This window comes from Micromys minutus (genome assembly GCF_963924665.1).
Source record: "Micromys minutus genome assembly, chromosome: 1".
NCBI classification, from domain to species: Eukaryota; Metazoa; Chordata; class Mammalia; order Rodentia; family Muridae; genus Micromys; species Micromys minutus.
This window is the reverse complement of record NC_137969.1, coordinates 179,401,606-179,427,545: the sequence shown is the minus strand read 5'-3', so window position 1 is coordinate 179,427,545 and position 25,940 is coordinate 179,401,606. Positions and strand designations below refer to the sequence as shown.

At 38.9% G+C, this 25,940-nt stretch overlaps 1 protein-coding gene across 1 annotated transcript; it reads right to left on the bottom strand.

The window, feature by feature from the left end:
* Positions 1 to 13,418: 13,418 nt before the first annotated feature.
* Positions 13,419 to 25,411, bottom strand: POLR1F (RNA polymerase I subunit F). Its single transcript, XM_080921247.1, has 5 exons — positions 25,151 to 25,411; positions 22,553 to 22,694; positions 18,325 to 18,533; positions 17,453 to 17,833; positions 13,419 to 13,883 (listed from the first exon to the last, which is right to left on the bottom strand). The coding sequence occupies exons 1-5, from the start codon at positions 25,402 to 25,404 to the stop codon at positions 13,859 to 13,861; spliced, it is 1,011 nt and encodes a 336-aa protein (XP_080777373.1). The 5' UTR covers positions 25,405 to 25,411; the 3' UTR covers positions 13,419 to 13,858.
* Positions 25,412 to 25,940: the final 529 nt, after the last annotated feature.

Below are 25,940 nucleotides of genomic sequence, written 5' to 3'. Positions count from 1 at the left end.
AATCTGAATCTCTAATATACAGCCTGATACTTTCACCACAATAGCATGTTTTTTTTTCTGTTACTTATAAAGTTTTGTTTTAAAAAATACTTATCTTTTTGTTGTGTGTGTGTGTGTGTGTGTGTGTGTGTGTGTGTGTGTGTGAATTCTGGTGTGGTAACCTATGTGTAAAACATGGAAGCCCAAAGTTTACATGGAGACATTTTTTCAATCATTTTTATGAGACAGGAACCCTTCACTTTGCTGTCTTGTCAGAACACTATCCAAAGAATGGCCCATGGTGAGTAATGTCTTGAGGGGAACTGAGAGGAAAGGGCCTTTTACCTCAAGTGCACTCTGTTCCCTAAGTTTTTTTTAATATGAATTTATGCCTCCTGTGAGAAACATGTACATTCTTGTTGGGTGTTAGAATATATAGAACCCAACCTGGTCAGTGTACCCTGAATCTGAGTATACCCTTCTGTCTTGCTTTTGTGCCTTTCTAGATATAATTTCTGCCATGTGCCAGAAAATCATGTTTAAATTGGTCTGTCCTGAGAGAAGTTTTAGGAAAGAGCTTCTCTGTCAATGTTTAGTGTGTGCTTACTGGCATTTATCATTTATCATTTACGTTTTCCTCATCGTGCTTTTTCTGAACTTAACCTTTCTTGGATCCTTGCTTTGTGTGTGGTGTGTGTGTGTGTGTGTGTGTGTGTGTGTGTGTGTGTGTGTGTGTGTGTCTGTATGTGTCTATAAAAGTGCTGACACCTAAGTAAAATTGTCTACAGCATTAGTCTATAGTCTGGCTTATTCTTCCAGGTCCTCAGATCCCAGGTCCTCCGATCCCAGGTCCTGCAGACACAGATTTGCACAGGTGGACAAGAGCGCACACCATTTCAGCTATGCTGGCTGCACCTGGATCCACCTGCATTCTCTTCCTGTGATGTTTGTACAGATGCCCCCAGCTTTTACATGAGTGTTGGGGGTAGGCATGAAGATGTCCCTATGTGCACAGTAAATTCTCTCATTGTATCTGTCTCCCTAACCCAAGATCTTCTTTTCAAATTTTAGAGTTGCTCAAGGTTTACATTAGAAGAAACACACAGAGCAAAATAAATGTTAAAATGTCCGTCAACACTCATGTCATAAATTTACTTACTGGATGTTAGTACTTGCCTTAGGGTTTCTGTTGCTATGAAGAGACATCATTACCACAGCAACTCTTATAAAGGAAAACTTTTCATTGGGATTGGCGGATAGCTCAGGGGGTTAATCCATAATCATCTGGAAGGAAGCATGGTGGCATACAGGCAGATATGGTGCTAGAGAGGTAGGAAAGAGCTCTACATTCAGATTCGCAGGCAACAGGAGACAGACACACTGAACCGGGCTTGAGCATCTGAAACCTCAAAGCCTACACCAGTGACACACTTCCTCCAACAAGGCTGCACCTCTTAATAATGTCACTCCCTACTGTTCTATGGGGACCAAATGTATTGGAACCACCACAGTCCTAAAATACAGTAAGTATTGGGATTGACCTTTCAACGGCATCTTAATGAAGCAAGTAATGGACAGAAGTATAAACGTCACTTACTTCACTTCAAGCCATTTACTCTTCACCTAATATAGCAGCCACTTCAATAATCTATGTCCTACCCTATTGCTGACATCTATTTAAACCACTGTTCCCATTATCTTCTCCATCCATGTAAAGGGTTTCGGTTTGAGTTTCTGAAAACTTCATGACAGAGTAAGAGATATTCAGGGTCTTTAAGAAGTTTATTAAATGTTTCATAAAATAATGCCACAGACATATCCAAAACCATGCCCACTTTTGGAGAAAAGGTGACATAATCAATTTTCTGAATCTGAGTCTGCAACATAGACAAAGGTCCTGCCCTTAATGTGCATACTGAGACTTTGGCAGCTTCCTTCTTCCTTTTTACTGCCTGATCTTTTCCCATTCTGTTGGTTGCTGTTTTGTCCTGATGACAGTGTCCTTTGCCTTCCAGAAGCTTTGCAATTTTATGAGGTCCTATTTGTCTATTCTATTCTTGATCTTAGAGCATAAGCTATCAGTGTTCTGTTCAGGAAAATTTACCCAGTGCTCATGTGTTTGAGGCTCTTCTCCACTTTCTCATCTATTAGTCTGAGTGTATCTGGTTTTATGTGGAAGTCCTTACTCACTTGGACATGAGCTTACAGTACAATAAGAATGGATCGATTTGCATTCTTCTACATGCTGACAACCAGTAGGACCAGCACCATCTGTTGAAAATGCTATATTTTTCCACTGGATTATTTTACCTCCTTTGTCAAAGATAAAGTGACCATAGGTGTGTGACTTCATTTCTGGGTCTTCAATTCTATTCCATTGATTTACCTGCTTATCTCTGTATCAAAACCATACAGTTTTTAATCACTATTGTTCTGTAATACAGCTTGAGGTCAGGGTTGGAGATTACCCCAGAAGTTCTTTTATTGTTGAGAATAGTTTTTGATATCCTGGATTTTTTGTTATTCCAAATGAATTTGCAAATTGCTCTTTCTAACTTTTTGAAGAATTGAGTTAGAATTTTGATGGGGATTGCATTGAATCTATAGGTAGCTTTTGGCAAGATGGACATTTTTACTGTATTAATCGTGATAATCCACGAGCAAGGAAGATCCTTCCATTTTCTGAGATCTTCAATTTCTTTTTTAGAGACTTAAAGTTCTTGTCATACATATCTTTCACTTACTTGGTAAGAGTCACACAAAGATATTTCATATTGTTTGTAACTATTGTGAAAGGTATTGTTTCCCTATTTTTTTTCAGCTTGATTATCTTTTGAGTAGAGAAGGCTACCGATTTGCATGAGTTAATTTTATATCCAGCCACTTTGCTGAAGTTGTTTATCAGCTGTAGGAGTTCTCTGGTGGAATTTTTGGGATCACTTAAGTATACTTTCATATCATCTGCAAATAGTGATATTCTGACTTCTTCCTTTCCAATTTGTATCCCTTGACCTTTTGTTGACTAATTTCTCTGGCTAGGAATTCCTTTGTTATAGTGAGGAGTTAGGGAGAGTGGGCATCCTTGTCTAGTGCCTGATTTTGGAGGGATTGCTTCAAGTTTCTCTCCATTTAGTTTGATGTTGGCTACTTATTTGCTCTATATTGCTTTTACTATGGTTTGGGCCTTGAATTCCTGATCTTTTCAAAACCTTTAATATAAAGGGGCATTGAATTTTGTCAAATTCTTTCTCCGCATCTAATGAGATAATCATGTGATTTCAATATATTGAACCATCCCTGCATCCCTAGAATGAAGCCTCCTTGATTATGATGGATGATCTTCTTGATGTGTTCTTGGATTTGGTTTGTGAGAATTTTATTGAACACTTTTGCATTGATATTCATAAGGAAAATTGGTCTGAGTTTTCTTTCTTTGATGGGTCTTTGTGTTTAGGTATAACTGTAATTGTGGCTTCATAGAAGGAATCGGGTAGTGTTCCTTCTGTTTCTATTTTGTGGATTAGTTTGGAGTATTAGTAATAGGTCTTCTATGAAGGTCTGATAGAATTGTGCACTAAATCAATCTAGTCCTGGGCTTTTTGCTGTTGTTGTTGGGAGACTTTTGATGACTACTTCTATTTCTTTAGGGTTATGAGACTGCTCAGATGGTTTATCTGATCCTAATTTAATGTTGATAGGTGGTATTTGTCTAGAAAATGATCCATTCTCTCCAGATTTTCCAGTTTTGTTGAGTATAGGATTTTGTAGTAGGATTTGATTTTTTTTTTAATTTTCTCAGTTTCTGTTGTTATGTTTCCCTTTTCATTTTTTATTGTCTTATTTTGGATACTTTCTTTGTGTCCTCTAGTTAGTCTGGCAAAGGGTTTATCTATCCTGTTGATTTTCTCAAAGAACCAACTACTGGGTTTGTTGATTCTTTGTATAGTTCTTTTTGTTTCTACTTGGTTGATTTCTGCACTAAGTTTTGATTATTTCTTGCCTTCTACTCTTCTTGAGTGTATTTGTTTCTCTTGTTCTAGAAATTTTAGGTGTGTTGTCAAGCTGCTAGTGTATGCTCTCTCCAGTTTCTTTTTGGAGGTGCTCAGAGCTGTGAGTTTTCCCCTTCGCACTGCTTTCATTGTATCCCATAAGTTTGGTTATTTTGTACATTCATTTTCATTAAATTCTAAAAAGACTTCAATTTCTTTATTTCTTTCTTGACCGAGTTATTGAGTAGAGCGTTTTTCAGTTTCCAAGTGTATGTAGTATTTCTGTCATTTTTGTTGTTACTGAAGACCAGTCTTAATCCATGGTGATCTGATAGGATGCATGGGATAATTTTAATCTTCTTGTATTTGTTGAATCCTATTTTGTGACTGATTATATGGTCAAATTTGGAGATGATACCAAGAGGTTCTGAGAAAAAGGTATATTCTTTTGTTTTAGGATGAAATGTTCTATAGATATGTGTTAGATCCATTTGGTTCATAACATCTGTTAGTTTCACCATGTCTCTGTCAAATTTCTGTTTCCATCATCTGCCGGTTGATGAGAGTATGGTACTAAAGTCTCCCACTATTCTTGTGTGGGGTGCAATGTGTGCTTTGAGCTTTAGTAAAGTTTCTTTTATGAATGTAAGTGCCCTTGAATTTGGAGCATAGATATTCAGAAATGAGATGTCATCTTGATAGACTTTTTTCTTTGACAAGTATAAAGTGTCCTTTTTTATTTTTATTTTTTTTTTTGATAACTGTTGGTTGAAAGTCGATTTTATTTCATATTAGAATGATTATTCCAGCTTGTTTCTTTGGACCATTTGCTTGGAAAATTGTTTTCCAGCCTTTTACTCTGAGTTAGTGTCTTCCTTTGTCACTGAGGTGTGTTTCCTGTATGCAGCAAAATGCTGGGTCCTCCTTACATATCCAGTTAGTTTATGTCTTTTTATTGGGGAATTGAGTCCATTGATGTTGAGAGATATTAGGAACCAATGATTGTTGTTTCCTGTTATTTTTGTTGTTATAGGTGAAATTATGTTTTTGTGGCTGCTTTCTTTGGGGTTAATTGCTTCTTTTAGGGTATAGTTTCTCTCCTTCTGTTGAAGTTTTCCATCTATTATCCTTTCTGGGATGGATTTGTTGAAAGATATTATGTAATTGGTTTTGTCATGAAATATCTTAGTTTCTCCATCTATGGTAATTGAGGGTTTTGCTGGATATAGTAGCTTGGTCTGGCATTTGTGTTCTCTTAGGATTTGTATAACATCTGCCTAGGACCTTGTAGCTTTCATAGTCTCTGTTGTGAAATCTGATGTGATTCTGATAGGTCTGCATTTATACATTACTTGTCCTTTTTCTTTACCGCTTTTAATATTCCTTCTTTGTTTTATGCATTTGATGTTTTGACTGTTATGTGACAGGACAAATTTCTTTTCTGGTTTAATCATTTGAAGCTCTGTAGGCTTCTTGTATGTTTATGGGCATCTCTTTCTTTAGGTTGGAGAAGTTTTCTTCTATAATTTTGTTGAAGATATTTACTGGCCCTTTAAGTTGAGAATCTTCATTCTCTTCTATACCTATTACCCTCAGGTTTGATCTTATTGTGTCCTGGATTTCCTGTATGTTTTGGGTTAGGAGCTTTTTGCATTTTGCATTTTCTTTGACTGTTGTGTCAATATTTTCTATGGTATCTTCTGATCCTGAGATTCCCTCTTCATTCTCTGGTAATGCTGTGTCTATGACTCCTGATCTCTTTCCTAAGTTTTTTATCTCCAGTGTTGCCTCCCTTTGTGATTTCTTTATTATTTCCATTTCTATTTTTAGATCCTAGATGGTTTTGTTCAATTCCTTCACCTGTTTGGTTGGGTTTTTTTTGTTTGTTTGTTTTTTTGTTTGTTTTTTTTTTTTTGTTTCCTCTTTAAGAGTTTCTACCTGTTTACCTGTGTTGTCCTGTATTTCTTTAAGGGAATTATTTATGACCTTCCTAAAGTCCTCTAAGATCATCATGAGTTGTGATTTTAAATCAGAATCTTGATTTTCCAATGTGTTGGGATATCCAGAACTTGTTGTGGTGGGGGAACTGGGTTCTGATGATGCTAAGTCACCTTGGTTTCTGTTGCTTAGGTTCTTGGACTTGCCTCTCACCATCTGGTTATCTGTGGTGTTACCTGGTCTAGGTAATTCTGACAGTGACCTGATCCTCCTGTAAGCCTGTGTGTCAGCACTACTGGGTGACAAGCTCTCTCCAACAGGGTCTGGGTACAGAGAGCTGTGGCACAGGTTCAGCTCTAGGCGCAGGTAGAAACCACAAGTATCCTGTTCCAGACTGATTCTTGATTCCTGTGTCCTGAAGGCTTCAGGCGGGTCCCTCAGAGAAGAAGTACCTGTGTTTTCAGGTGTGTCAGCACTTCTGAGAGACCAGCTCTCTCCCAGTAGGGTCTGGGTCTAGAAACTATGACACAGGGTCAGTTCTGGGCATAGGTGGCAACCAGAAGAATCAATTTTTAAAACTCTTAAGCAGTTCCTCTTTTTAAAAAAATAAAAGTAAACTAGACCTCAGCAGATAAATTCTATTTCATGTGCATCTTAATACACAAACATTTAAAATATCTTCCAGTTACAAGATTTCAGTTAACCTAGATGTAATTGATAGTTACGTGAGTCTCAAGAAAACAAAATTCTTTCAAAGCAGTTTCCTGGGGTTCTAGGTTTCCAGACGTTGTTCAATGTAAACGTGATAAAACAAACTTTCCCTGAACCATCATGCCTCTTTCTCCTGCTTTCTCTTGATCCAGATAGTCTAGGAAGGTAAAACCCACGGTTCTCTATCCACATCCTCTGTCAACTGTAGTCTTTCCTCCTCTCCCTACCCCTGACATCTCAAGCCCACTTCTTCACTGGAAGTGTTCATTTTAGAGACCAAGATGAATCTCCACCATTTGTTTTTACTGTATACTGTATAGATTCCTTCATATTTTGAAGTATGTTAAACTCAGATAAAATCTACATAACCAAAGAAGCCATATTATGCTGTGAAAATAGAAGTCTTTCTCAGTGTGACCGGTAAACTGGTTTTAAAAACCACATAGTAGAGGGTGTCTATCCTTGGGATGGAGGAGCACACACAATGCCTCCCATTAATCTGCTTACTGTACCCACAGTCCAGGCACTTTGGCAGTCCTCTTTGTTTTTCTCAAACAAAGCAATGGTGTTCCGGAAGGACACACTCTAATCTCTGGGGAAATTCCAGCAATTGGATGGGAAGACTGGAACGAATCCTGCTGCCTCGGAGCTCATGAGTAATTTTAAAAATAAATAGTTTCCTTCCTTGGTTTTTAGTTTATTGTTTCTGAAAGGAAGAAATGGATACACCATGCTTGCCAAACAATAAAATTTTTTCTAGAACTTTACACACACACACAGAGAGAGAGAGAGAGAGAGAGAGAGAGAGAGAGAGACAGACAGAGACATAGAGAAAGACAAAAACAGAAGGACAACATACACACATGGGGGTGGGGGGTGGGAAGAGAGAGAGAGAGAGGGAGGGAGGGAGGGAGGAACCTCTGTGCTAATCAAAAATAAGACCTTTTTGGTAAAATAAAAATGCATGCCCTTTTGAAATTGATATCATCAAACTGATGAATAAATTTAGGTCCCACTTCAGCAGGAGACTAGCTGATAGACCCAGGCATTAAAGTATGCCTCAGGGCTATTCTCCATTAGCATATAATGTGAGGTTGTTACTTCCATCTAATTAATTAACAGAAGATGTAGTTTTATGGAAAAACAAAGAAAAATGCTCAAGTGTTCATTAGAATGAGTTGCAGTGTGTGTTCTGGTCTTAAGGTCACCTTGTGAAGTATCTGTTAGTTAACAATGGCCGGCCTGCTGCAGGACAGTCTTTATTGTTTTAGAATTTTTCTTGCTTTTACCCCATTCATAAACCTTGTGTCATGCAGCCACATCAGTAACACCAGGATTGGACCATTCCACGCTGACTCAGACTTTGTCTTCAGACTAAGTTCTAAAGCATCAATATTCCTGTGGTTGGACCCTAAAATAGCCTTAAGGAATTCCCAGGAATGATTGCGGCTAGGGGTCCGGATGCTTCCCCAGAAACATCCTTTTCGTGGCCTCCTGATGCTTTTTTGTTCAGAATTGCTAAGATGGCCTGAAGTTTTACAGCAAATCCTGTGCCTATTTGTTCATGCTTGTCGTTTACCATAGTAAGTCCCTGTGGAAACAAAGCATTGTCACTTTTAAAAACAGAGTTACATGGAAGTAGGTGAATGCATTGTTTTTCATGTTTTTGTAAAATTTCTACTTGTTAAAAGGAAAAAAAAAGAGTCAGTCAGGAAATATTCATTTGATTCAATAAGAAAATCTGGCTCTGAAAAAGAAACATCCCAGATCTGTGTTGTGTAACACTGACTCTTCACTTCAGAAAGGAGAATGACAGCTTTCTCTTGTTTTAAAGTAGACATAAGAGGGTCTCTTCTCAAAAGATCTAGAGACTGCCTCACCTGGAGAACCACCGCATATGCAGCCACCAAACCCAAGCACTATTGCTGATGCCAGAAGTGTTTACTGGCAGAAACCAGACATGGATGTCTCCTTAGAGGCTCTCCTAGAGTCATATAGATACAGATGAGGATGCTTGCAGCTAAACATCAGACTGAACACGGGGACCCCAATGAAAGAGCTAGAGAAAGAACTGAAAGAGCTGAAAAGATTTGCACCCTCATGGAAAGAACAACATCATCAACCAGCCAAGGCACTGAGGTAGAGAGGGTGATTAGGAGAGGGAGCACCTTCATGGAAGCAAGAAGGAGGGAGAGAAGGGAGGGGAGCTGGGGGCGTATAACATTTGAAATGTAAATACAGAGAATATCCAAAAAATCCGGGGGAAAAGCTGCTTGCTTCAAAGGTCTGTGAAACACATTCTCATAGGAACTAAGAAAGAAAAGCACAGACTACAAGATCAAAGTAAGCTCTCTCAAAGCTTTCCTTGATTTTTTTTCAATCTTTAAAAAAATCCGATGACCATTTCAAAACCCATGACTTGTGAGACAGTCACAAGAAAACCCAAGATCAGGTCTAGTAATTTTATGCACCATGGTAAATCTATTTAGTAGAGCAAAGATGGTTTCTCAAAACCAACAGATATCTATCAGCATATAACATACATATAAACATACAAATGTTGGTGATGCAGTCAAATGGTATTTATTTTATGGTATACACTTACTGTTCTTATTTTTTGGTACTAGAGATTGAAATTAGGACCTTGCACATGCCACAAAGACACTTAACCACTTACTGAGCTACATCCCGAACACTTTGACTTATTTTTTTTAATTCTGACACAGGATTTTGCTAAGTTTCCTGGGTTGGTCTTCAACTCGCTAACTCTCCTAACTAGTGAGCTTGCAATTCTCCTGCCTCAACATCCTGAGTAGATGTAATTACAGGCTTATCTCACCAAACCTATCTTTTCTAACAATAAGCACATAAAAGGTTGTACTTTCTAATAATCCTATAAAAATAAGACTTTGGCAAGTCAGTTCTTATTAAAGCAAAATAATGGGTTACACAATTATATAGCACATTGTATTTAAATAAATTGTAACAATCCTTTGGGGGAAATGAAGTGAAACTGGGAGAAAATATGTCACACAATTTTTTCACATCTTATGAGCCAAAGAGCTAGCCCATGGCTCTTGTTCCAGACTAACTTCAGCAGGATATGAATATATTTAAAACTCTAGAAAATAAGCATATTGCCTCTTCTATAGCAAAGGCTAATAACTGTCTTAGGGCATTGTTTGGGGAAATATGTTTAATTTTCATTGCTATGACAAAACTCCTGGCCAAAACAAGTTAAAGCGTGGAAGGTTTGGTTTGGCTGGGTTTCTGTGTATGGTCAGTAGCGTCACTGGTTCAGAGCCAAGCTGACTATGATGGTAGGCATGGAGAAGCAAGCCTGACTTTTTCTGCTTTAAGTGGCAAGAACACAGAGAAAGTATGGGATGGGGACAAGATCATTCCACAGCATTCTGCATCACAGAATTCTTCCACCTAGACTCCACTGCCCAATATTATACTGTGGATCTACTAACATATGAGCCCATTGATTGTCATAATTCAGTCACTTTCCAATTATTCAGTCTACCAAGTACAGGCCAAGACATAAACATGAGCTTTAGAAAAGAAAATCCAACATTTACACAGCACAATACTCAGGCTGTTTGCAGGCCACTATAATGTTTCCTAAGGTTTGGAAACACCAAAGAAAGCCTGGCCACCAGTCCAAGGTAGTACCTGCCCCTAGAAGCATTACAAGTGTGGCTGCTGTGTCACATGTGCATCAGTGGGTGGCAGAGAGGAGAGACCATTTCTATGTGATTAGTAGTGATTAGAGTGACCAGTGATTAGAAGGCTAACACTCCCTAAAAGAGAGGCTGAGATGATCTTCAGTTGGATACCAAGGAGCAGGGGAAACCTGGGTGAGACATAAGACTCCCCTGCCATGGGGCCTTGGCAGGGAGCTAGCCTGAGATATCACCAGTCTGGCGCTACACAGGCCCAAGACCATGCCCACAATGGCACCTGTCTGGCACCATATGCACAGTGGCACACAGTACTCCTGAGACCACTCCTAAGATGACTGCAGACATCCAAGACACCCTGGACACCACTAAGAGGAGCAAGCAGGTGGTAGAGAACTAGAAGATGAAGAGAAACCAAAGGATGTGGGCACAGTGGAGAGGCAGGACTGGAGATGCAAGAGTAGTGAGGAACAGCCTGATGGAAGCAGCTGGTGATGCCACCTGGGACCATGTGGGGTCCTGCCTGTCTGGAGAACATTACCTGGGTGTCTGGTCTGGGCTACCTTCCCAAGGACACCTTAATGTCTGAGGGCTGTGCAGAACTGGCCCCACCTGGGAATCCTGGGAATGCTGGCCCTAAGAGTCTAAGAACAGGAGAGCTGATAAGACCCCTAGGAGGCTGCAGTGCTCAGGAGAGAGGGCCTGTACATTACAGATGTGGATGAGCTGGCCATCCTCATCCCTCGCCCCTCACTAGCTATGGCACATGAGATACCTGGCCCTGAGGTCTGAGAGCAGGAAAGTGTACCTTGCCTGAGCTGCTACAGAACTGACCTTAAGGGTAGAGATGTGGACGAGCTAGCCCTGAGGGCATGATCCTGGGAGAGCTGATCCCAACACTCCACGGCCACCTGATAACATAGGTGAGGGAGATATGTAGCGGTAGTTAATCCACTCTAAACTCCTGGTGGCTGAGCATGCACTTCTTGCCATCCACCCAAAACCTCTGGATTCCAGAAAGGCACACACACACACACACACATGCAGCTGGGCACTCTCAAACATCTGCATTGCTAACACCTCCGATATTTCTGAATTATTACTTACTAAAATCTTATTTCATAGTTGCTACCCCAAACCCAGTAGGGGCCTTTCCAATTCTTACATTTTGTATGCTTTGTTTCCTGCAGCTCTTAGACTTGGAGTTTCTGCTTCCCCAGAATGGCAATTCTAAAACCTCCTTCCCGTGGCTCTTTGCCCAAGAAATCTAAAGCCCCACCCACCATGGTGATAAGGGACTGAACCTCTAAAACTGTAAGCCAGCCCCAATTAAATGTTTGCATTTCTAAGAGCTGCCTTCATAATTGTGTCTCTTCATAGCAATAAAGCCCACACCAAGACAGCAAGTAAATGTAGCTCTACCATTTGGGGCCAAACCAGTGTAGTTAAGAAAATTTTAGAGGCAGTAAGTTAAGTATGAATATTTTAAAACACTGAGCACTGAAACCTTGTGTTTTCAAATCCAGTTAGTATTCTTTAAGGTGCCCTATACATAAGCATAAATTTATTTACATACAGTATGACAGGGGTTTATTACTGAGAGATCTTTAACTAGTGATCTTCCCTACAGATCAGGACATTGTGCTATAACAGCACTCGGTAAGATGGGGAATTTAAGGAATTTCTTTCCTGTACTACACCTATTTATAAGCCTTTGTCATTTATGAATACACTCCCAACACTATCTTCTAGACCAAAAGTTTCAACCTGTGGGCTGAGACCCCTTTGAGAGTCACATATCAGATATCCTGCATATCAGACATTTACATTATAGTTCATAACAGTAGCAAAATTACAGTTATAAAGTAACAAGTCAGTAAGTACTAAGCATTTTCTAAGTATATTCGGCCAATGTGAAACTAATTACAATTATACAGGCTAAAGCTTATTTGTTATTAAATTTTTGTAGCTAAGTGATTCTGCTTCGGTTTTTACTCTGGTTTGATACCTTATTACATTTATTTTATTTTCTACATTTTCAAATAAGTATATTCAGAGACAATTATTCAGTAAGTATATGGAAGAACAGGGTCAGAATTCCAATTGCCTGAGAAAAGGCAGCCGAGTTAAGATGATCCACTAGATCAAATATTAACTTGAAAATACAAAACAGTAATTTTGTGAGATTAATTACTGATGTGAAGGCAAAGTTTGGGCAGGAGTGTAGATCAAACATCTCAGTAGTCCTGCTTTCGATATAGGAACCCACTGATATACTAAAGTGGACAGAAGTTGAACTTCACATGAAATTCCCAGAGAAATGCCAAGAAAACAATATTAAGCTCAGAACTTGTTATATTTGCAATTTTGTTCTTACTTTATGGTTTATAAAATGTTTTTCAAATTTATGTTTACTTCTTAAGATCCGTTTAGCTTGTTATCTGTGAAACAGAAAAGTAACAAAAGCAGCCACGTGGGATGAATGCAGGGATAATGAAGACAAAAACCGTATGCATGACCACAGCCACATCGTCTCTGGGCTCTGGCCTCCACAACTTTTTCTACTTAAAAATAGCTATTTGAAAATTTTGTACACCATGTTTTGACAAAATTTACCACCCTCTAATCTATCCTCCCTCCCCTATCAAACTTTTAAAGAATAAACAAAAACAACAAAATCCATCAAGCTCAGTTTGTGCTGACCATATAAATTACTTTGTGTGCATCTACTGGAGCATGGAAGGCCTACAAGAGACCACACCCTTAAAGAAAAAGGAGTCTCTCCTTCCTGGAAGCTATCAATTCCCAATAGATCATAGGGATGTGTGTAAACCTTCCTGATACCTGCCAGGAATTTGACCAATTTATTGCACAGGTCTTGTGAATACTGTCAAAGCTACACTGAGTTCTTATGGTGCAACTTTCCTGTTGTGTCTAGAAAGCATATATTTGCTTTGTATCATTCCACTCCACCAGTGGATGTTTGCAATCTTTCCACCTAGATTTAGAAGGGACATGAAATCTGAGCCACAGCTTCCCATTCTCTGCATCTCAACCATTGTGAGTCTCTCCATTAATCACCATCTGTTGCAAAAAGCTTCTCTGGTGAGGGATGAGAGGTGTACTTATTTATGACAAACTTTTAATCGTCAGCTTAATACTATGTCCACTGAGCAGAATAACACTGATGAGATCTTAGTCTGCTAACGACCTTTCTAGCTGCAGGTTCTTGATCCCGATAACAGGGCTAGGTATGAGTTTAATCTTGTTGGCCTCAAATCCAATCATAAAGTGGTTGGCTTCTCCCATGACATTTATAGCACTATTGTACCAATGACCATGTCTTGCTGGATGTTAAGGTAGCTTGCAGGGTTCATAGCTAGGCAAGACTGCTTTCTCTTCTAGTGATGTTCATAGCACTTTCCATCATGGTAAAAGCTTGTCAGCATGAAGCCTCCGGGTCAGTCCTAGCATGATTTCTGTGTTCTGACTCCAGTGTGCAGCATTCACAGCGGTAGGATCTTACTATCAACTTCTCAAGGGTAACAAAGAACGTCAGCAATATTCCATGTCGTAGAGTCTATGGGATATCAATGGTAAAAATATTATTTACATTCATAGTTATTCATCAACCTGTGAGACTATAGTAAGGTAACTCCATTTAAAAACTCACTCTCAATGTATGATGTGTTGTTTGTGTCTATGTGACTGTGTTTTGTATGAATGTGTGTTTATGAATATTAGCAATATTCCATAATGTTAAAGTCTATGGGATATCAACGGTGAAAAAAATATTTTTATATTCATTTATTCATCAATCTGTGGGGACCTGTTGCAAGGTAATTCCATTTACAAGCTCCGTGTGTGTGGTATGTTTGTGTCTGTGTGTCCTTTGTGTGTCTGTGTCTATGTGTGAGCGTGTGCTTATGTACTAGGAGCTAAGGCTAGATTACTTTCCATGTACTTTGCCTGTAAAGTGGTACTATGATGCCAGTATCCTTGTGAAGAGTATCAGGAGCATGGGAGTTGTGCTAGATGTTTAATCACAAAATGAAGATGGCCTCCCAAATGAAAGGCAAGCAAATTTAAAAGACACTAATAAAAATGTGTAACTGAGGTTTTTTGTGGAGACTTCTAAGTGAGACGGTATTAGCTATGGTATTTATTAGAGTATAGGGTAGAAATTTCAACTATTTTTAATACACATATTTGTATATATTTAAAGTTTCTACAGTTTCCATATGGCTTTTCCAAAAGGCCTTAAGGTTAGCTATTCCTCCCCATACCCTTTCTTTAGCCTGCCCTCTCATATGCCCCAAATTTATCCCTTCCTGTTCCTTTACTCCTCTTTAACCATGTATACCTGTGTTTTTTCCAGGACTTTGATAGCACAAGCATGAAGACCAGCAACTAAAAAAATCAGACCCTATGAAACTAAAAGGCTCCTGGTACAAGAAAGGACACCATCTTTCAAGTGAATATGAGGCCTACAAAAATCTGGCAATGGTAGTTACTAGAATATATAAGAAAAAAAGGCAAAAACAAATGAAACCTAAGAATTAAGAAAACTCAATTTTTAAAAGGGGACATCGAACTAAACAGAAAATTCTTAAAACATGAAAACGTCTAAGAAACATTTTCTTTTCATATTCAATATCCTAATCATACATACATTTGTTGAGTAGATACATTAATTCACATGTAGACCTTTTATCTTCTCATTAGCACATTCAAGAGTCTTATGGAAAAATAATTTTTTTGCTTGATATAATTATGACCTAGCCATCCTAGCCATCACTTAAATCTTTAGTTTAAATGTCACTGATAGTATTTCCCCCTCCAAATTCTTTGAGGAATGGGGGTTATCATGAAACAGATGAGATCCCTTTCAACTTACATAATCATTTAAATAGCATTGTTCAAAGTAAGGTGAGCCTCATCTACAATCTTATTTAACCATTAGGAAAAAATTGGAAACTAAAATTAATATTTTACTTAAATCACCATAGCAAAAAAAAAAAAAAAAAAAAAAAAAAAAAAAGGTTAATTTCCGATTCCCCTTCTTAGTAAGATTTAAGTGTCTCCCATGGGTCCTCCATGCTACTTAGCTCTTTTGGGTCTGTGGTTTCTGGCAGGGCTATCCTGTACTTTATGACAGAAGTCCACTTACAACTGAGTACTGACCATGTTTGTCTTTCTGGGTTTGGGTTACATCACTCAGGATGATCTTTTTTAGTTCTATTTGCTGGCAAATTCCATGATGTCAGTGTTTTTAATAGCTGAGTACTATTCCATTGTGTAAACGAACCATATTTTCTTTATGCATTCTTTGGTTGAAAGAAATATGGGCTGTTTCCAGTTTGTGGCTATTATGAATGAAGCTGCTATGAACACAGTTGAGCAATTATCTTCGTGGTATGGTTGAGGTTCTTTTGGGTAATATGCCTCAGAGCTGTGGCTTGAAGTAAATCTATTCCCAGTTTTCTGAGAAACCACCAAAGTTACTTCCAAAGCAGTTGTACAAGTTTGGACTCCCACCAGCAATGGAGTGTTCCCCTTGATGCACATCCACATCAACATGAGCTGTTTGAGTTTTTTATCTTAGCCACTTTGATGGCTGTAAAATGGAATCTCAAGTTGTGATTTACAATTCCCTGATGACTAAGGATGTTGAACATTTCTTTAGGTGTTTCTCCACCATTAGATTCCTGCCAAGAATTCTGTTTAGATCTATATCCCGTTTTTTAATAGCCGTCAAGGGTTGAGGGAGAAAGGAGAGTGGATGGGTATGAGAACAAGAAGGGATGAGGCAAGAGGAGGGAACAACAACTGCTCTTGGGTATTCTTTGTATTTTTTGCACATCTTTAATTTAAAATCTCTTATTTTATACTAACAGGCAACACACGTCAATTTGGAATAGTCACAGTTCAAGAAGAGACCTGAAAGTCACCTAAACATTTCAAGTCTCCCGAGTGAAAGATGCTGGTTTATGCCTTTCCTTTGTTGGTTATACGTACTGCACATATTAAATTGCTGCCATTCCTTTTGCTCTATACACCATAGATTAAGTCAAAAACATGGTTGCCAAAATTTATTCTTTATCAAACATTAAACTGGTGCTCACACTATGTCACCAGTCAGTGACAACAGCAATGACCACATGGAGGTCAACCCTAACCAAGAGTGGTCAATGTCTTCTTCACGGTGTTTATTACATTACTGTCTTAGTTCCTCACTTAGGCTGTGTACACACAAGAGCTTCATGTTGCTTCATGAAGGAAGGACCTACACTATCTTGATTGACTTTATATCCTTAGACCTCAATACATTACAGATACTAAGTGTCTAAATGCCTTGCTATAGACTGATTATGAGCCTCAACCAGCTTTTCCTCATTACCACCTTCTGACTAGGCATAACACCTTCCATTTTTATCAATGAAGCAATAATGACTGTGGAGCTCCTCTTCAAAGCAAGTCTAATAGACAACCCCTAATCATTAAAAACTTACTAGAGATTTTCAACTAGCAAGAACCATCTTCATCTTGCTCATGATCCACATATAATTAAATAAAGAACACAAAGTAAAAATTAACAGCCCTTCCCATTACAGTCTCAGAATTCAAGAACACCTGCACACACACCCTCTGGGAGTGAACAATGAATTTTCCGCCCACCACATATATTCAGCACTGATAGACACAGGGTTTGTAAGAGTTCTAGATCATCTTCTTTAACTATACATTTTAAATAAAATAGAAATAATGCTTAAGAAAAATTTAAACCTGGTAAATGTATTGAGCTTTAAAAAAATGTTCTGGCTCAAGACAAAATTTATTATCAGAAAAAAATTGAAAGTATGATAAAGTTCTTTGGCAAATGTTGAGAATGTAAAATTTTATGTAGACCATTATCAATATGAGTCAAGAGTGAAAGCACGTGCTAACACTTTCTACTGAACTGTAATAAAATAATACTTTAATAATACTGGTATACCCAAAATTTATATAGTCAGTTGTATGATTTCAGTACAAAACCCAATTACTAATCAAGTATTTGTTTGTGAACTTCCCATAAGTATTTTCTACCATTCAAAATATCTATTCATCTGTGTATCTGAATATGTTAACAACAGAAAAGACAATTACTGTTTCTTCTTAGGCGACTCAAAGCTAGCCTCTTCATTGCGTTTTCTTTTCTTTTTCTTCTTCTTATGGTCACTTTGGTAGCCACTGGAGTCACTGGCCTGGAAAATGGGGTCCTGATCTTCCTGGTGCCTTTTCTTCTTCTTTTTCTTCTTTTTTGGCTCTTCCTCAAAGAAGTGACTCACATTATCAGTACACGGTAGGTCTGTCTCTTCCTCTGGAGTGACATCTGTAACATCTGCCGCCTCTGTAACATTGTCGGATGTTGCACATGTTTCCGTGTCTTTGTTTTTCTTCTTTTTCTTCTTTGAAATTTTTTCAACAACCTCTTCAATGACAGTTTCTGCTACATCTTCAGAAACTACAGAGCTCTTACATTGCAAACTGTAAATGAACAGATTTTAAAAACATTAACAACCATATGCAAAAAGAAAAGAAAAAATGAGGCACGACTGCTTCAACAGAGAAGGATTCTTTGCACAAGTTAGTCTACTGTGGCTCCAATTCCAGATGCGCTATCTTGTCATTTACCCAGCTACTTTTTGACCTTTGGTTTTCATCTCCCTGTGGCAGACTAGCTTCTAACTGATGATCCTCCTGCCCCTGCCTTCAAAATGCTGGGACTACTGGCCCAGGCTACTATACATAACTGGCCAATTTCACATGAAATGTTAATTTGTTTTGCTTTCACTGTACTTCTACAAAAGCCCAAGCACAGCTTCAAATTTTGGAGTTAGTTAAGAAACTTTTAGCTATCAAACATTAAATGCACGCTATCTAAACCATGGACATCTGAAAAAGACAACAAGCTTACTTCTGTTAAATATCAGAGCAGCAAGATCTCCTACCTACTATTTCATTCATCATACACTAACCTTGAGGTATTTAGTTTTCCTCGAATGCAGAATACTCCAGCAGAATCTGAATCTAAGCGAAATACATCAAATTCCAGTTCATCCCCTACATTTATCTCCAACGTTTGCCACTCCTCATATGACATCTGCTCAGGTTTAGGGATAGAGGCATTAAAACATCCATGTACTAAACAGCCAATATGGCTAGAAGACACTTTATTAACTGTTCCCTGTAAAGAGAAAAGAACGCAAAATCACAAAGAGAGCCAGAGTTCAAAAGAACTTTATAAACAAACATGAAATCCATCTTCAGAAGAGGAAATATCATATTAATGATGTTTTAAAAGACTTTACAAAAAAAAAAAAATCAAACAACTTACCACGTCATACCAAAACATAACATATGTTGACACTTAGCAGAGAACTGTGCCCCTCTGACAGACTTGTTTTGTTGATTTGTATTACCTCTGCCTACAATGTATACACTTCAGTGTACCACTGAAATTGTGCAGGTCCTTGTTGTGGTTCTAAGGTTCAGGCATGACCCATCTTATTATCAATCTAGTTGGTGAAGAGTTGCCTCCACTAACACTCCCCTAACTTTGAGCTGAGAGAATGAAACAAAACGCTATTTGCTAGGAAAAGGCAAAGGCAGTAAACACTGAACCACAGAAAGCTAATGCTGATCCCCACATCCCCTAGGAGCCGGCCTGTGCAGAGACCACAGATCTAGGGACAGGAACATACATGAGGTCAATCTACTGGGCTTGTACAAAAGACAGATAGCATCTCCTGTGGCTGGTTGTAGCAATGCTAGGTCATGAATCTACCATAGCAATAACTACAAAAATGTTGGTCCTGGGCTCATGGTACAGTGTAGTGTTTTGGCTCTAATGGCTGCAAATACGAAATAAGAGCCTGGGGCTGATCCATCTACAATGAATCTGCCTAGAGCCAGGCAAAACTTGTAGTGTTCCTGTAAATAACCCTAATAATAATAAAGTTGGACTTTAGTGATATACATACCTTGGTCTGTCACGGGGTGCCTATCTGGAGTAAGAAGTCATCTCCTCAAGAAAAGTCTACACACATGGACACACAACATGGACAAGACTCACACAAGCCCAAGCCAAACAAAGTCCCAGCATGGAGGAGGGGCTGTGGGCACAAATCCCCAGCCCAGCTAAGGAGCTACTGGCATCTGATTGCTATTGGAGAGGGAAAGTCAGTTCTATTTAATGGTGTGATACCTGGTATACCAACCACACTCATAGACAGGCCCCATGTCCAGGGGTAGTGGGCCAACACAAATTGGACATTAAAAAGAGATAACATGGAGGGAAAGATAACCGGATGGGAAAGGGAGGAACTGGGGGGAATTACAGAGGCAGCATGAATATAGTCAAACCAAGTATATAAAGTTCTCAAATATAGCAATAGAGCAATTATTCTTAAAAATTTCAGTTAAACCTCTCATCAGACTAGATCAAGTGGAAGAAATGACTACAAAGTTCCAACAAAATTCTTTTGAATTATCACATTCAAAAAAAAAATGAGAGGGGGGAAGAATTAAGACAGTAATTAAGATCTTTGAAACACCATGAAAAAAAAAAAAAAAAAAAAAAAAAAAAAAAAAACTACTAATGGTGTTCTCAAAGGAGAAAGAAGGCCAAAGACAAATCTACTCAGTAAAATAATAGCAAAAGAACCTACAGAATCGTGTGCAAGAAATTTATAAAACTTTCAAACAGTCAAACCAGAAAACTCTTCACTATTTACAACTACAATTTCAAAGGTATAGGGCAAAGAATTTTCAAATTTTTCAGGGGAAAATCTCCAGGCCATATTTATAAGTAACCTGGTTAGATTAATAGCAAATTAATCTAACCAGGAAAAAAAAGAAACTCAGAAAACCAGAAAAATAAATCTAGTAGGCCAAGCAGGTACAGGATACCAAGCTTCAATCCCTAAAATACAATAACTGCCCATTAAGACTACTATATCCTAATAGCAAGGCCCTAAGAGCATTTATGATTATATAAATATATAAAAAGATATATTAAAAAAAGATGCTTATGTGAGTCCTACAACCCAAAGTGGAAGAAAGAACACTACCATCAACACAATGTATAGACCTGGAGGAAAAGCGTAATGGTTAGGAACACTGGCTGCTCTTCCAGGAACCTGAGTTTGATTCTCAGAACTCACTTGGCAGCTCACAAATTGCCCAGAGCATCTGAGGCCCTCTTCTGGCCTCAGTATGCACTACATGCAAACAGTGCGCAGACAAAACATTCATATAAAGGTGGGTCAAAGAGTACCTGTTACTGCATTACACACACAAAAGAAATAACAGAATCAAATGAGATCAACATAGTAAACTATCAGTCTATAGAGATAAACAAAAGAAGTAATAAAATAAGAATATCCAAAGCTGAATGTAAAGGGGAATAAAAAAGAACCATATTGCTTTGCAAGCCAGCTAAAGTGTGTGTGTGTGTGTGTCTGTGTGTGTGTGTGTGTGTGTGTATTCTTTTTCTCTGAGGAGTCTGAATGGAAGTACTCTGCATGGGGGACTAGGAAACAGGGCTTCCTCCAGGAGACAAGAGTTACTAAATGAAAATCTCAGTGTCCCATATGAGCTGTTTCCCTATGAGTTACTGGTCAGGGAGGACCCAGTGAGACCCAAAACAACACAGCTGCTTTTGTCTGACCAAAAAGCTAGATGTACTTTAACCCTACAGCTTAAAATATAACAGACTTTGCTTACAGGGCCCAGAGAAATAAAACTGAAACTGACCTGAAATTTCCTTCTTCACTGGCTAAATTTCATGGTGCCAGAGCTGTGGGATGTCATCAGCAATCTTACCCAGTCAGTGGGTTCTGCATGCCACAGTACTGAGCAGCCAAGCAAGACCTACTGATGCAGTGGGCATGAGTGCTGTGGAGCAGGATTTGCGGCCTGCTCCACAGAAGGAAGGCTGATACTGTTACTTGCTAAAAGCAAGTCATGGTACAATAAAATATCTAAATAACTAATAATGTTCTCTATAGAATTTCAAAACAGAACCCTCATACAGATGCACAAAAAACAGGACAACCAAAGCACAAGAAACAAAAGCCAAAAACACTTAAATGACTGTAACTGAAGTGAAATTTATAAGACTAAAGTACTTCTACACCTCAAAGGAAACACTCAAGAGTTAAAGAGACAACAAGCAAGACAAGAGAAATGTCAGAATTAATATCCAGAATATAAAGAACAAAAAAGTGAATTAAAAATGGGCAAATGATCTAATTAAACACACCTCAAAAGTAGTGGAAGCAGCCAATAAACACATGGGAGAAATGCTCATACTTTAGCCACAGGGAAATCCAAATCACAGTTTCAATGATACACCTGCAATGGCTACACACTCTCAAAGCTTGGCAGGGTTTAGAATTACCTGGTAGACAGTGGCACACTCTGGGTATCTATGAGACAGTTCCAAAGAGGATTAACAGCTGTGAAAGAATTGAGGCTGGGGCCCAGAGGGAATAAGAGAGAAGTAGAAACTGAGTCAGGCACCAGTATTCCTTTGTTTTTTGGCCCAGCAGGATGAAAACTTCTGAACTCTGTGTCTCCTAGCTAAGTGAAGCAGAAGCCAAACAAAACCTTTCATCCTTCAAGCTTTTTCTGCCAAGTAGTTTGTTATAGCAACAAGAAAATGACTCGATATTCCACCTAAATGGTTATCAACCATGAACATTTCATGCTGAAAAGATGTGAAAGAAAGAATCATACGAGTTCCTTGTGTGAATGTAGATCAGCATACACTCTAGGAATTACTAAAAAGGTAGTGCTACCACATTATCGTGACAACCCAAGAGAAGTAAATTAACACTAAGCAGAAGGGCCTGTGCCAGCCCGTGTTTACGCGGCATTATTCACAACAGCGGAGAGGCTAATCAGTCTACACACCTATCAGAAGATGAATGGATAACTAGAGTTTACAGTGCAATACTGTAGAATAACATATCAACACAGAAGAATGAATTCCTCGTATCTGCAGCAGTGTAAGGGAGCTGATATCACATTAGTGAAGTAAACAGGCACTGAAAGACAGGTTTTCTTCCATATGTGAAAACTGAAGTTCATTTTTAAAGGAGAGAACATTGATTATTAGGGAGTAGAAAGGGTGCTAAGTCAGAGTAGAGGTTCAGAGAAAATAATTATGTAAAGAAAGTAAGAAAAAAATGAGGTACATACCATTAACTTCTGCCCTGGTTCAGGGCAGAAAATAACAAAATCTGCTTCAATGTTAAGATGAATGTGTCCTTGATCATCATAAATATCTCCCAGTTCACCCACAACTCTGATGTTATCATATGCAATAGGGACACCTAAAAGGCTGTTAAAGGGGGGAAAACAAGACTGTTAATCCTATTTAAAGATAATCTGCTGTTATCTCTGATACACCACCCTTTCCCAAACATAATGCTATTATCTAGTCTTGTAGACTAACACTAGCAGATCTTAGCAATTACAGTTTATCAAAAAATTCCAATGTCTTAAGTTAAAGTGACCATCGGTATTGATATTCAGAACTATGCACTGGCAATAAGCTGACACTTATATGCTACCCATTTGAATCAGTCGTACTAGGGGAATAACAGGACTAAGGAGGAAAAACATCTAGATACTGCATGACTAAATATAGGCAACTGTGACACTACTATCATTGGCTTTATGTTTGATACTATTTAATAAAGGAAACATCTCTATTTAAGCTACAGCCTCTGATCATTGGAACCAATGACTTAATACAGAAAAAAAAACTGAACTAAAATCTTTTCTAGTGAAAAGAAATGTTCATGTACACAACCATATCATTTGAGAACTGACACTTATGTAGACACATTTCAAGTCCAGACTAATAGGTTATGGTTATTTAAAAGGTCAGTTAACTAAGAAAGACATATGAGCTTTACTATTTCTCCCACACCAAATACTTCCTGAAAGAATTTCCCTGACTTCCCCCTCCCCCTAAAAAAAACCACAAAACACTTCTTTATTACATGTAAAAATGTATTACTATGAACACAATTCTAAGGCCATGGACAACAGGAAATGTCTTATTGCCTCACTTAAATTTCTAGTCCTATCCATCTAAAAGTAAGAGAAAGGAGCTCTCTATACTATATTCTCTATAGTATATATACCCTGATATTTTCATAACAGTAAAGAGATCATTGCAAATTATTGCTTCTAAAGGGATACCAGGGTTCAGCATCTCTAAGGACTGTTATGATCACTGAGTGCAAGGCTAAATGAATTTGTGTAAAGTCCTAAGACCTTTGGGAAACTACTTATAGTAACTTACCACAAGTCATACATTCAAAGACAGATATCCTAACACTAAATATCATTTTCTCCTTATTTAAAATATATATATATATATACATATATATATATATATACATATATATATATATGTATATATATATATATATACACATACATACATATATCTCAAAACATATACCACATGAGGTCCACATGGTAACTTCACCTAGGATATATAGGAGGCAACTAAATCAAGTTTAAGGTGTATTTTGTCTTAGCATTTAAGTCTTATAATGCATTTGACATCTTTAAATAACCCAAGGGTGCCAAATGGAAAAGAATATGCTTTGTTTTGTCTTATTCCCCTCACAAATGGCCTCTTCTAAGTCACCTTCCAGTCTCTGACACTCTACTAAGGAATCCTTCGGCACGTGTTTCCCCTGACTTAAGCCTCACTGCAATTATCCTGTGTTTGCAGGCCTCTGGTCCCAGCATTCTAGCTTACATTTACTACCCATCTGTTTATGGCACTCACCGCCTGGAATGCTACCACCTAAATACCAGCCTATTGAGTTGTTCTCAAAAGTTACAAAATCTTTTCTCACAATAACGTAGAAGTATATAACAGTCCTTGAAGGACGCTGTATTATTCTAGGCAGGCTAGACGGTTCATGGGGCTGACTGTGCCAAAATCCTTGAGAGTGGTAACAGCTTTAGATAATTTGCCCAAGAACAACAGTCAGGTGGGAAATCCCTACAATTTCTTAAGTGTCATAGAATCACTGAAGACATCAACGATGTCTCAGATATCCATAAGTCTCAGAACCTCGCCCTCCTTTGCACCACATTAGTTGTGGAGTATTAAGGCAAATCACCTCCCATTGAAATTCTGATTTTTTTTCAAGTTACTCTTGAATAGTTTAATATACGTGTGTGTGTGTGTGTGTGTGTGTGTGTGTGTGTGTGTGTGTGTACTTTATGTTCCTACAAACAAAACAAGGGCCATCACTCATCCCCAATTAGGCCCCAGTGAGGGAAAACAACAAACAAAAACGAAGAAACTATTCGAAATAAGACAACCCGCCTATGTTTTGCAATGAAACGACGTCCATGTTTACATGCTGTCTTCCACATTAGAATCTAATACTGAGAGCAAAATTTGATTATTGAGAACACACCCGGAAGTGACTAAATGAAACTTTTAATACCCAAACAAAGCTCAGCTTGGGGGGTTTCTGGACACTGAGCAATACTAGTCTCCACACGGAGAGTGCTTTTAGCATTGCCGCAGCCGCCCCTTACACTTCACCAGCCAGTTTCATCCCCAAGAGCTGGGCCACTGCGTTCAAGCCAGCGGCGCAGAAGGCGATGGTAGATGCTGGGGCGAAGATTCGTGAAACTCGTGCAACTTTACTTCCGTGGCGCCATGGGGTTACGGAGCCGGGGCCCATTCACAAGCTGAGAAGGGGCGCAGGCATCATCGGAGCTGCCAGCTCACAGAAGGGGACGGAGAGACCTTACCTCTCGGAGTAGCGCAGGAGCTCGGCGTCCAGCTGCTCGCGGATGCCCGTGCGCTTCCTGCTCAGGTAGCGGGGCGACAGGGCGATGTGCCTGCGGTGCGGGGCGGCCACCAAGCAGGAATAGCGACTGCTCACGAGCGCACACGCCGCGGCGTAGCTCGGCAGCTCTAAGCAAGGCAGAATCCCGGCCTGACCCGCCACGGGCCTCTCGGAGGCCGCCCTGGGCCGCTGCGATCCCGCACAGCCCGCAGCCATGCGGCTTGTCAGGATGTTTCAGGACGCACACGGATGACGCAACCATCCCCCGCTCGCCTCCGAAGCTTGGCTTACATCATCGAAAAGCGACCGACCGCAGTCTGGGAATTTTTTTATCTCCTAAAGCTGCATTATAGAGGTTTGACCAGCAGAGGGCTGCTGCTCTTTCCCAAGTCCAGATAAACCGCAAAGCCATAGTACCTATTGAGCATGTGTTGAGCATGTGTAAAATCAAGGGGCGCTCTGATTTATATAGTCAGATGTAGATCGTTAGTTAGTTCATCACTGCAAAGTATATTCAGTTATGGAGTGAAACTTGAATTTATTGGTCTGGACACTTAAGCCTAAAAAGACAGGCCAGAAATAGCATAATTTTTTTTAAACCTCTTTAGTTAATTTCACAGCTGAGTCAAGGCCTAGTGAATTAATGCGATTTGTTTGTTTGTTTGTTTGGGCTTTCTGTTTTGTTTTGCTTTTAGATAGTGTCTCTCTATATAGTCTTGGGTGGCTTGGAACTCACTAAGTATACCAAGCTG

Bases quoted from the DNA above. Each gene is read 5' to 3' on its own strand.
- POLR1F (XM_080921247.1), bottom strand. From the start codon at position 25,404: ATGGCTGCGGGCTGTGCGGGATCGCAGCGGCCCAGGGCGGCCTCCGAG. The intron at 22,695-25,150 runs GTAAGGTCTCTC...CCCCTTTAACAG, and splicing joins CTCCTGCGCTACTCCGAGAG to CCTTTTAGGTGTCCCTATTG. The intron at 18,534-22,552 runs GTATGTACCTCA...TTCTCTTTACAG, and splicing joins AACCAGGGCAGAAGTTAATG to GGAACAGTTAATAAAGTGTC.